A 12,968-nucleotide genomic window follows, 5' to 3' on the forward strand; every position below is an offset into this window, starting at 1 on the left:
ATCTTCTGTTATTATTTTATTTGTATTTTTTTTTACCCTTTTGAAATGTTCAGTTTGCAAACCAGAACAAATAAAGATATTTGATGGTAGACTACATTAACTGTCACTTTTAATCTTAAAGTACATATTAATACAAGAGCACATCTCAAACAAATACATAACAATTATAATGTAGTTGATAATGGAAAATAAAAACACATTTTCCTGATATGTTACAGTGAGAAAAACACAGTTGGAGGATGTGGGAACCTCTCACTTACACAGGTATAATAATCTTATTATTATTATCCTGCTGTGTGAGTGTGTGTGACCCAGACTTTGTGTTGGCAGCAGGTTGTGGGTTCAAGTCCAGCTCACAGCAAGGAGCACGTCTGGTGACTCTGTTAAAATACACCATAAATATCTATATAGAGGTACAGGTGACACTGTCTATGATATTTCACTATTGCTTTTTGCATCTTTTCCTTTGTGTGAGGGAGTGTAAAAATTGTCACCCTGCCTTTGAGCAGCTAGCGCTCTACCATTTGAGCTAATTCCCCTCTCACTGAGAGGATTGGGAGTTGATGAAGTAGGTGAGTGTAGCTGCTCAACAGAACAAGAGTATTTAGTTACTTTGAAGGAGTAAACCAGGAACGCTGGTCAACACAGTGAAACTGTTCTTCCTGATGGACAAGCTTTTCCTACATGTTGGTGGATTCTGAAGAGAATTCTTCTTCTTCTAATCGTCAAATCATCTTCTTACAGAACATTCTAAGAACTGTTTATAATCTATTAGAAAAACCTTTTTACTGTGTTTTTCTTTCTAAAAGATGTGTTTGTGGTTATCATGACCTCTGACCTTTGTGATAATCTAAGACTAAAATCACTCTCTCTCTTCCTGTAAATGCATTTTAATTCTTAAAACTTACAGTTGAATGAACTATTCCTCCTGTACAAAGTAAACACAAAAAATAAGCAATAATACAAGAAACAATATTACAATAAACTAAAGATTTGATGTAGATAGCTTCCCTCCAGAAAAAAACAAAAAACATTACATATATTATTGCATACACACACTTTTTGTGTTTGAAAGGAAGTGGGTGGAAGTATAACTTATTAGTCCCACCCCTTTTCCTACATTACAGTAGCAAATAATACATTTTTAGCATCCTGTTATCAGACCATTGCTGCTGTTAATAAATGTATTGTCTCATTTTTATGATTTTGATTAAATACACGTTTTAAATTGCCTGATATTTGTACACTTTCAGTGATGATTCAAAGGAAGAAAATCATAGTGTAAAAAATGTATTTATTTAAAACACTGAACAATAAACTTTGGAACAATAAACAGTCTAACATACCAACAGGCAGCAGCAACATTAATCAAACATTAAACTATGGACACAAACAAAAGACAACTAAACACTATTCAACAATAACAACTTCCTGAACTGTTGGTGTCCATTTTCCAGCTGACAGCAGGTTTATGTTGGAATCCTGTGCAGCCTGATCTCTGGGTTCTTCAGTCCAACACTGGAACCAGAAGGTGTCGTCACCATCCGTGTGTCGCTGGGATCTGAAGATGATTCCTGCTCCATGTCTCCATCCACACAGAGATGTGAGTGGAGAACAGATGAAGTGCTGAAGGTCTTCCCACACTCATCACATCTGAGAACATTCTTCTCATGAACTTGTTGGTGGAGATTAAGGTGAGATTTGTACTTGTAAGATTTTCCACATGTGTCACATTTATGAGGTCTTTCTGATGAGTGGCTGATTTGGTGAGATTTTAAATCTCCATATGTTGTAAAAACTTTGTCACACTGGTCACAGGGACACACTTCATGTCCAGTGTGAGATCTCAGGTGTTCAGTGAGGGTGTGTTTGTGTTTATATATTTTCCCACAGTGGTCACAGTGATACAGCTCTGTTCTATAGTGAGTCTGCATGTGACTCGTTAAATCTGATCTGATCTGATCTTTGAAAGTCTTTCCACACTGTTCACATCTGTGAGCTTTGATTCCACGGTGAAGTTTTTCTCCAGAATGAATTCTTTGATGTACAGTGAGGTCTGATTTAAAGCTAAAGGCCTTCCCACACTGGTCACATGTATGTTTAGCTTTAACTCCAGCTTGGCTCTGCTGTTGAACTCTTTGCTCTGAAGTTTTTCTCTTAGATTTGTTTCTTTGTTGTGGCTGAGCTTCATGGTCCTGAGAACGTTGAGGTGTCACTTTGTTCTGGCTTCCAGAGTCCTGTAGAACAGTTAGAGATTAAACACAGAGAAGGAACCAAACAAACATTAGTTTCTAAATGTGTTCCTAGAAAGAACAGTGGCTGTTAAAGATGGATCAGACATAGCATTAGGCTTCAGTAGGAGATCAACTTCAATAGAACATCCACATGGACGTCAGGAACCAAAGTTTACCAGCAGAACATTGACCAAAGCATCACTGCCTCCACAGCTCAGTGGCAGGATGGACATTAGTACTTGTCTCTGATCAAATGAATGGATTTGAAGCTTATTTACATATGATTAAATAATGAGGAGAAAATATGAGGAGAAGCTCAGATTGGTTTGTTGAAAAGGAGCAAACAGACAAGTTGTGCTTCAAATGGTAACCTGTCTAACTGATGACCTCCTTCTGATTGTGTTGCTGCTTGTAACTGTAGCTTAGGCGGTAATACAGTAATACCTTGCACCGCGGTGTCATAAAAATTCAATGAAATCAGTTTTGATAGTCATTTAAAAAAAAATAATAATAATTACATGTTTAAAAAAATGCAATGCACTTATATAGGAGATAAAGATTCAATATTAAATATAATTAATTTAATGCCTAAACATGATTCTATGTCCAGGAGCACTTATGTGTTCAGTCAGTGTTAAATGGGTTGTCGTCAGGTGACGCGGAGGAGAGAGAGAGACAGAGGCTGAGTCCACACTGCAAGCCTTAATGCTCAATTCCTATGTTTTATTTGTCCGTTCATATTACCATTTAAAATGCGATCTGTATCAGACTCCAGTGTGAATGATATATGACTCCAATCTGACCCACATGCACATTGTCTCAAAGTTTTTGTGCAGTGGAGCCAGATAATGAATGAGCAGGTAGAGGAGGACGAGGAGAATATAAATATATCAGGGCTCAAAATTGTGACCAAAATGGTTGCGTATGCAACCATTTTGGTCACAGTTTGTACGAGTGAAAATTTTACATGTCCTGCAGAGGCACTTTCTCTCTCTCTCTCTCTCTCTCTCTCTCTCTCTCTCTCTCTCTCTCTCGCTCTTGCTCTCGCTCGCTCTGCGCTGCCGGTGAAGAGATGGTGCGCGGTCATCATAGCCCACCAATCAGATTAAATGTAATGCATTAGATCATAGCCCACCAATCAGATTAAATGTAATGCATTAGATCATAGCCCACCAATCAGATTAAATGTAATGCATTAGATCATTGCCCACTAATCAGATTAAACGTAATGCATTAGATCATAAACCAACAATCAGATTAAATGTAATGCATTAGATCATAGCCCACTAATCAGATTAAACGTAATGCATTAGATCATAGCCCACCAATCAGATTAAATGTAATGCATTAGATCATAGCCCACTAATCAGATTAAACGTAATGCATTAGATCATAGCTGACCAATCAGATTAAACGTAATGCATTAGATCATAGCCAACTAATCAGATTAAATGTAATGCATTAGATCATAGCCCACTAATCCGATTAAACGTAATGCATCACATCATAGCCCACCAATCAGATTAAATATAATGCATTAGATCATAGCCCACCAATCAGATTAAATGTAATGCATTAGATCATAGCTGACCAATCAGATTAAACGTAATGCATTAGATCATAGCTGACCAATCAGATTAAACGCAATGCATTAGATCATAGCTGACCAATCAGATTAAATGTAATGCATTAGATCATAGCCGACCAATCCGATTAAATGTAATGCATTAGATCATAGCCCACCAATCAGATTAAATGTAATGCATTAGATCATAGCCCACCAATCAGATTAAACGTAATGCATTAGATCATAGCTGACCAATCAGATTAAACGTAATGCATTAGATCATAGCTGACCAATCAGATTAAACGCAATGCATTAGATCATAGCTGACCAATCAGATTAAATGTAATGCATTAGATCATAGCCGACCAATCCGATTAAATGTAATGCATTAGATCATAGCCAACTAATCACATTAGCGCCAAACAGCAAACCAGTTATTTTCTCAGTTTTAGAGTTTATAAATGTATTTATACTTGGAGCCTGATACATTTTTTTTTTTTTTTTTTTTATTGTGAATTGAATTAATTTGTGTTATTATTTTTTAAATATACATTTTGACAAACATTTTATTTAATACAGATGCCTTTGTGGAAAATAAATTAGATTCCAATTGTGGAAGATTTCATTTTTTCCTTTTTATGGTTTCTACATGATATGTTTACTGTCTGTAAGAGAACCAACAATAACTGTGGGGGTGAAAGTAACTAGTAACTTTAACTTTGAATACTATTTAATTGAGCTACTTTTTACTTGTACTTGAGTATTTTATGTATGATTTACTTGTACCTGTACTTGAGGATATATTAGTACTTTTTACACCTCTGTGACTTATACAATGAAGTGACTTATATGTAAGTTTTTGGCCAACAGCGCCCCCTGGTGAGTAAAATGTTCATTAGTTTTCTATTGTTGTATAAGACGCTCTCTCATTGGTAGTAATTATGCCTGATGTAACAGTCCATACATACAGTATATCCACTATGAGGAGTAAAATGTGTGTTTGCATTATTTAATTTAATATATTTGATCTTCTTATGATAATATGACACACATTTAATCAAAGGGCAGCTTCGATCAGATCAATGTTGACAGGTTGTCATGGCAACTCAGGCTAAGATAAAAGCTGCAGAATCTCCATCATTCTACAGAATCTCCTCCTGCACCGTCAGAAACGACTAAAGTAGCTTTAAATATAGATTAACGTAGACCAACGGTTGTCATCAGTGAGCAACGTTTGAGACCAAGGTGAGTTTCTAATAATAATGTCAACTTTAATGACTAATTTAGTGATTTCCCACAATCCAGTGATTAAATACTGCTTGTTTTAATCTAAATGTGTTTACATATTAAGTCATAATCTTGTGTAAATGAGCTGATATTGTAAAGATCTTTGGAACGACTCAAGCTCCTCCCACTGCTGGTGCAAACGCCATTATTGGTTATAAGGTCTTCTTCGTTCTAAGCATTTGGCTGATGAGGGGCCAGATTTCCAGTGCATTATATCAATTCTGGACTGGTGTGGGACAACATATATGTTTGGGACGATGCATCAATACAAAACATTTACGTCGACATATTTTTTGCGTCAAATGGGCGGGGCGATATGGCCTTTTTTAAATGTCTGAATATTTTCAAGCTATATGATGATATACGATATACATCTCAATATTTTGCCCTTGCCTTGAGATGATGCGTTGATGTATAAAACCAGAATGACAATATTCAATATATATTGTTGTTTTCTCTGTGATGTAATTGGGGTTTCCCCTATTATAGCATAGTGCACCCTCGGATCTGGGTTGGTTGCGTTTGAATATGCGATCGGAGTATCAAATGATTTGGTCTTGTACTTTCCTGGTGTGCCTAAGGCATAAAGTGGCGGTGCAGAAGGTAGATATATGTGACAGAGAATAATTACAATGACTAGGGCCATGTCTGGTGTAAACTACATGTACGTTAGAGGTTGGATAGGGCTTTAGTAGTGGATTCCAGTCCTAGTTTCTAGTTTACGATGTCCTTGAGGTGGTAGATGTTATTGAATGCGACGACTGTTTGGCAAATTAGGAATACCATATCTCGGCTTGTAGGGTTTATTCAGCTTGCAGTTGACGGCTCGTCTGTTGGTTTTGTTGTTCTGTATAGCTTAATTTGGTCTCTGTGGACCCACTTGAGCTTTGTTTGGTCTTTGTGTTGGGAATCTTTATTTGGTACACCACTGAAGACAGTTTATCGGTGACGAGGTAGGGTCCGGTCCATTTGGGAAGAAATTTCTTCTAGTTTGGTTGCATGATAAGCGTTTTTGCCGGCGGGCAGAGCAAAACGGTAATATTAGACTCTACCTCCCACCTGTAGTTCGTCATAGGCATGTGCCAGTATCACCCCCCTTTGGTTTTGCGGGAAGATAAATGCATGCATTTGTGAGTCAGCAGAAACATGGACCAAGATGCCATTGACTATCCGTAACAAGTGACGGACAGCGAACAGATGGTCGAAGTTAAGTGTGGAGGCAAAGTCAGAGGAGGAGGGATTGTCTAGTGTATTGTCCCCCATGAGGCGAATCATCAAGGAGATCACGGGGTCTTGGCCTTGTAACATCATCAGGTCTGGTTTTGCATGGGTAAGCAACCACTGGTCTGTTCGTGTATCTGGTACAGACCGGCACTGAGGCAGTGTGCTGAAAAGCCCAGATGGAATTCCTTGTTGTGGTCAGGATAGGCGAGGCACGGAGCCTTCGTTAGCATATCGATTAAAGTCTGCATAGCGTGTTGTTGGGGCTCACCCCAAGTGAAAGGGACATCCTTCTTTAGGAATGTGTAAAGAGGTTTGGCTAAATTGGCGTAATTGTCAATGAATTGCCTGGAGTAGCTACAGATACCAATGAAGTTTCTTAAACCTGAGACATGCTGGGGAACCTTGAAGTTCTGAAGACCCTGAATGTGTTGTGCCTGTGGTTCCACACCCTTACCGACTAGGAGACCGACATAGTTCACTGTTGTGTGGGAACATTGACACTTGCACAGTGAGATTTTGGCACTGGCGCAGGTCAGTACATGATCAATTTCACTCCTGTGGTTTGCAAATGTTGTGTTTTTCATTAATATGTCATCAACAAATATATGAGGGTGCCATGAGACTTTCAACATGGCTGCTGTTTGGTTCAAAGTTGTGCGACATCGGATTTGTCTCGACTACAATGATACCGTTCCTAAATTATTTCATAAAATGGTCCTGAGAGCAGAGCCAGCGGAGTCACGTGCGCGCTAGAGCCAATCACTGGAGAGCTCATGACATCATCACTGTGGAGTTAGAACTGATCACATCATCACTGTGGATGAGCTTTTTCTGTTTTTGATCACCGTCTTGCATCCAACGCTGCACTATGTAGAGCACTTAGAGGTTCGCTTCCATTCTGTGCATCTAAACTGAACCAGACTGACTCTGTTCCACCCATCTGTAAGATACACTGTCTCAAAGTAACTTTTGTGTGTGTGTGTGTGTGTGTGTGTGTTAGCGGCATATAATATATACATCGGAAACTATAACAGAATGTCTCACTGCACGTAAAGCTACATATTATTATTATTATTATTATTACGTATTATCACAGGCCCATATTTCACTGGCCTCAAATCAACAGGAACAAGTATTTATTAATTTTAATGTGACACATTTAACATGTGATCATTACTTTGTTTTATTCAAAGATATAAATTGTAAATTGAGGAAACATTGGAATTGAGCTGCTGAAAGGAAGTGACGGATTGCTGCTCTGCTGCTTTTTATGGGAACACCTTTAAACACTGAAGGGCTTAATTATAGGACGTCTAACGTCAAAGGTAAGTTACGATTTTCTAACTGGTTTCTGCATTTAGCTCATTTTGTTAACATTTAAAACAGGGATTCACATCAAACATGTTATATATAATTGTCTACAATATGTTTCAAGGCTGTAGCTATTGAATATTTTTGTAATCCAGTATTCCACTGAAAATTCCATAGATTAACATATTTTTTTAGTTAAAGAGAAATTATATTCATACATGAGAAACTAACATATTTGACTCAGGAATGAATGAACCATTTGTTTCCTTTTTTAGACAATCAACACTTTTGCTTTTTAGCAAACGGCAATTGCATCTCAGGAAATGTGACGAGTTAATATAAAAATGAATAAAACAAACAGAATAACAACTTTCTACTTCTGCCAAGTCCAAACATCTTCTCAGATATCTACAACTACATAGATATCTTTATTTGAGGAACATTGAAGATAGCTTGAACTAAAGTTTAGAATTGGTAACGTGACGTTTTCCATATCTTTAACTTTCATTCTACGGAGTCCAAATGAGGTTTGATATAAATGTAATGTTCATTTTGAAAAAAAAAACAGGATTGAAGTGCAAATATATCTAAGCAGCTTCTAGGTTAGAGATTAAATGTGTAAACAGTTTGCCATTGGTTTCCATCATCTACCACCCACCACTAAAAGTCATGTGATGTGTGATATAATCTAAGAAAGGTCTCTACTGCTCATGGGGAACGTATTTTTTTTTAATATAAATTAGCTGTCAAAGGATTAAAAAATAACCAATCAATTGCAAATCTGACTAAATAATCCCGATTAATCACAATTTGTGAATTTCAGTCACAAGTTGCACAGAAATGACGTGTATTTATAAGTTACAAGTAAAGTAATTTAATTTGTTCCCAAACAAAATCACTGTTAAATGTAGTGTGTGGTCCATGCAGACTTTAAAGGTTTGTGCTGTTAAACTTCAGTCTGTTATTACACAATATATTGGTTATTTTAAAGAAAACAAGATTGTACATTAAAATAAAATGCGCAAAAAACCTAACCTATAATTTAGAAAAATTCCAGTGTCAATACGAGAGAACTTTAGAACTAATTTGAACCTTAAACATTCAAACTATTGCACTTTTACATTCAGCTGCTGAGGCACAGCCGACTGTCCACATTACTACAGGATGACTGAATCAATGCTAAATACTAGAGGTGATCTCAGTGAGATGGACTCAGAAACATTAGTAAAGGAACGTTCCACAACAATGAGAGTGTCCTGTTAATGTGCTGCTTGTCTCTGTCCCTCAGTTTGTGGACATGTCTCCTGCCTGCAGTGGGATGTCTGAACATCACTTCCTGTGCTCCATCTGTCTGGAGGTGCTCACTGATCCAGTCACCACACCATGTGGACACAACTTCTGCAAAACATGCATCAGCACACACTGGGACACCAGTACCACCAGCAGGTGTCCCGTGTGTAATCAGGTGTTCAGCACTAAACCTCAGCTGAAGGTCAATATTATGATGCGTGAGATGGTTTCTCAGTTCAGACGTGAATCTGAGCAGAAAGCAGCAGCACCAGGAGAAGTTCTCTGTGACGTCTGCACTGGAACCAAAGTGAAGGCCCTGAAGTCCTGCCTGGACTGTATGGTCTCCTATTGTGAGACTCACCTGAAGCCTCATCTGACAGCATCAGGCCTGAGAAGACATCAGCTGGTGGAGCCTGTGGAGAACCTGGAAACCATGATGTGTCCAAAGCACAGCAAACCTCTGGAGCTGTTCTGTCAGAGCGATCAGACACGTGTCTGCTTGATGTGTTCTGTTTTGGAGCACAGGAGTCACCAGTTAGTCCCTCTGGGAGAAGATCTGTTTGAAGACAAGAAAGTTTATCTTCAGCAGATGATCCAAAAGAGACGAGAGAAGCTGGAGGAGATCAGAGAGTCAGTGAGATTCAGGAAGGAAGCAGCAGACAGAGGGAAAGCTGAAGGTGTGGAGATGTTCACTGCTTTGATGGAGCTTGGTCAGAGAGGCCTGAAGGAGCTGATGAAGACAATGGAGGAGCAACAGGAAGTAGAAGAGAGAGAGGCTGAAGGTTTGATCAAAGAGCTGGAGAAGGAAATCTTTGAGCTGATGAAGAGAAGCTCTGAGGTGGAGCAGCTCTCCCACTCTGAAGACCACCTCCTCCAACACTTCTGCTCCCTGAAAGCTCCTCCAGCCACCAAGGACTGGACAGAGGTCATGGTCCATCCATCATCATATGAAGGAACTGTGCTGAGAGCTGTGGCTCAGCTGGAGGACACACTCAGTGACAAGATGATGAAGATAAAGATGTTAGAGATGAAGAGGCTGCAGCAGTTTGCAGTAGATGTGACTCTTCTTGATCCTCTTACAGCTCATCCTAACCTCGTCCTGTCTGATGATGGAAAACAAGTTTATTGCACAACAAAGAGAGATTTTATCCTTGTGTCAGTGTTTTAGGGAAACAAAATTTCAGTTCAGGTAGATTTTACTTTGAGGTTCAGGTTAAAGGAACAACTGAGTGGGATTTAGGAGTGGTTAAAGAATCCATCAACAGGAAGGGAGACATCACTAAGACTCCTAAGAATGGTTTATGGACTGTGATCCTCAGAGATGGAAATGTGTATACAGCATGTGAAGATCATCCAGTCATTCTTCATCTGAAGTGTGTTCCTGAGAAGGTCAGAATCGGAATCAACTTTATTGGCCAGGGGTGAATGAATACACACGAGGAATTTCTTTTGGTGACCTGTGCTCTCTCAGGTAGTATAACATTAAATAATAACAATCAACTAGAATAAAGAAAAATAAATAAAAAAAGAGAAAAATAAAAATAAAAATAAAAATAAAAAAGAAGTATAAACATAAATATAAGAGTAGTTAGACTAATATGTGCAAACTAAATAAAAAATAACAAGATAATAATAATAATAATAATAATAATAATAATAATAATAATAATAATAATAATAATAATAATAATAATAATAATAATAATAATAATTAAAGCCGCGAGCGGCGTCATAGGTTCCGATGAAGCGGCCGGGGGCGGTAACCCACGGTCACGTATACCACTGTTTTGGGAATTGGCCTGAGCAAATTTGGTGTAAATTGGTGTAAAAACAACTGAGATATTGCATTTACCAAGAAATGGCGAAAGATTTTCCTGTCATGATAGGCCCCTCCCACTTTTCACAGCCTGCTCTATTTGCCATAGCAATGTGCTTCCATCTAGTAAGATTCATCCTACAGTGTTTTGAAGTCAACACGACATGTCGTCTTTCCGCCAGAGCTGCTGGCGTAGGACGGCCCAAGAAGCGGCGCCCTCTGAGAGCGCAAAGCATTGTGGGTGTTTTTGGTTATCGTTTGTTGTTTGGGGTTGTACAGTCATCATGTGTATCAAATATGAAGCACTTTGAACTTTGCATTCTGGAGTTGTAAGCGTTTTCGTATAACGGCGTAGTTATGGCGAGGGATTTTCCTGTGTGATTATAGGCCCCTCCCACTGGCCATGATGGGTAATTTGGTCATCGAGCGTTGTTTATGGATGGACAATCATCGTGTGTATCAAATATGAAGCAGTTTGAAATTTGCATTGAAGCGTTATAAGCATTTTCCTATTATAGCGTGCTGATGGCGAAGGATTCTCCCGTGTCATTATAGGCCCCTCCCACTGATCACAACCTGTTTTTTCTTCCATTGCAATTTGCTACCCTCTGTGTAGGTTCATCCTACAGTGTTTTGAAGTCAACACGACATATCGTCTGTCCACTACAGCTGCTCGTGTAGGACGACCACAGAAGCGGCGCCCTCTGAGAACGCAAGGCATTATGGGTAAATTGGTTATGGAGTTTTGTTTATGGCTGGACAGTTGTCGTGTGTATCAAATATGAAGCAGTTTGAATTTAGCATTCTAGAGTTATAAGCTTTTTCCTATTACAGCGTGCTGATGGCGAAGAATTCTCCTGTGTCATGATAGGCCCCTCCCACTTTTCACAGCCTGGTATATTTTCCATCGCAATGTGCTTCCATCTAATAAGATTCATCCTACAGTGTTTTCAAGTCAACACGACATATCGTCTTTCCACTACAGCTGCTCGTGTAGGACGACCACAGAAGCGGCGCCCTCTGAGAACGCAAGGCATTGTGGGTAAATTGGCTATCGTTTGTTGTTTAGCTCTGGACAGTGATCGTGTGTATCAAATATGAAGCAGTTTGAACTTTGCACTCTAGAGTTATAAGCGTTTTCGTATAACGGCGTAGTTATGGCGAGGGATTTTCCTGTGTCATGATAGGCCCCTCCCACTTTTCACAGCCTGCTTTATTTGCCATAGCAATGTGCTTCCATCTAATAAGATTCATCCTACAGTGTTTTGAAGTCAACACGACATGTCGTCTTGCCGCTAGAGTTGCTGGCGTAGGACGGCCCAAGAAGCGGCGCCCTCTGAGAGCGCAAGGCATTGTGGGTGTTTTTGGTTATCGTTTGTTGTTTGGGGCTGTACGGTCATCATGTGTATCAAATATGAAGCACTTTGAACTTTGCATTCTGGAGTTGTAAGCGTTTTCGTAAAACGGCGTAGTTATGGCGAAGGATTTACCTGTGTAATGATAGGCCCCTCCCACTGGCCATGATGGGTAATTTGGTCATCGAGCGTTGTTTATGGATGGACAATCATCGTGTGTATCAAATATGAAGCAGTTTGAACTTTGCATTGGAGCGTTATAAGCATTTTCCTATTACAGCGTGTTGATGGCGAAGAATTTTGCAGTGACATTTTAGGCCCCTCCCACTGACCACGGTCTGTTGTTTCTTCAATAGCAATTTGCTCCCCTCTGTGTAGGTTCATCCTACAGTGTTTTGAAGTCAACACGACATATCGACTGTCCGCTACAGCTGCTCGTGTAGGACGACCACAGAAGCGGCGCCCTCTGAGAACGCAAGGCATTGTGGGTAAATTGGTTATCGTTTGTTGTTTAGCTCTGGACAGTGATCGTGTGTATCAAATATGAAGCAGTTTGAACTTTGCACTCTAGAGTTATAAGCGTTTTCGTATAACGGCGTAGTTATGGCGAGGGATTTTCCTGTGTCATGATAGGCCCCTCCCACTTTTCACAGCCTGCTCTATTTGCCATAGCTATGTGCTTCCATCTAATAAGATTCATCCTACAGTGTTTTGAAGTCAACACGACATATCGTCTGTCCGCTACAGCTGCTCGTGTAGGACGACCACAGAAGCGGCGCCCTCTGAGAACGCAAGGCATTGTGGGTAAATTGGTTATCGTTTGTTGTTTAGCTCTGGACAGTGATCGTGTGTATCAAATATGAAGCAGTTTGAACTTTGCATTG

The 12,968-nt window shown here is 39.3% G+C and overlaps 1 protein-coding gene across 1 annotated transcript; it reads left to right on the plus strand.

Annotated features, from left to right (window-relative positions):
• The first annotated feature begins 7,237 nt into the window (after positions 1 to 7,237).
• LOC114460176 (E3 ubiquitin-protein ligase TRIM47-like) lies at positions 7,238 to 10,081 on the plus strand. The gene is made up of 2 exons (XM_028442209.1): positions 7,238 to 7,254; positions 8,912 to 10,081. Exon 2 carries the CDS (start codon positions 8,921 to 8,923, stop codon positions 10,079 to 10,081), a length of 1,161 nt encoding a protein of 386 aa, XP_028298010.1. The 5' UTR covers positions 7,238 to 7,254; positions 8,912 to 8,920.
• Positions 10,082 to 12,968: the final 2,887 nt, after the last annotated feature.

This window comes from Gouania willdenowi, unplaced genomic scaffold (genome assembly GCF_900634775.1).
Source record: "Gouania willdenowi unplaced genomic scaffold, fGouWil2.1 scaffold_416_arrow_ctg1, whole genome shotgun sequence".
NCBI lineage: Eukaryota > Metazoa > Chordata > Actinopteri > Blenniiformes > Gobiesocidae > Gouania > Gouania willdenowi.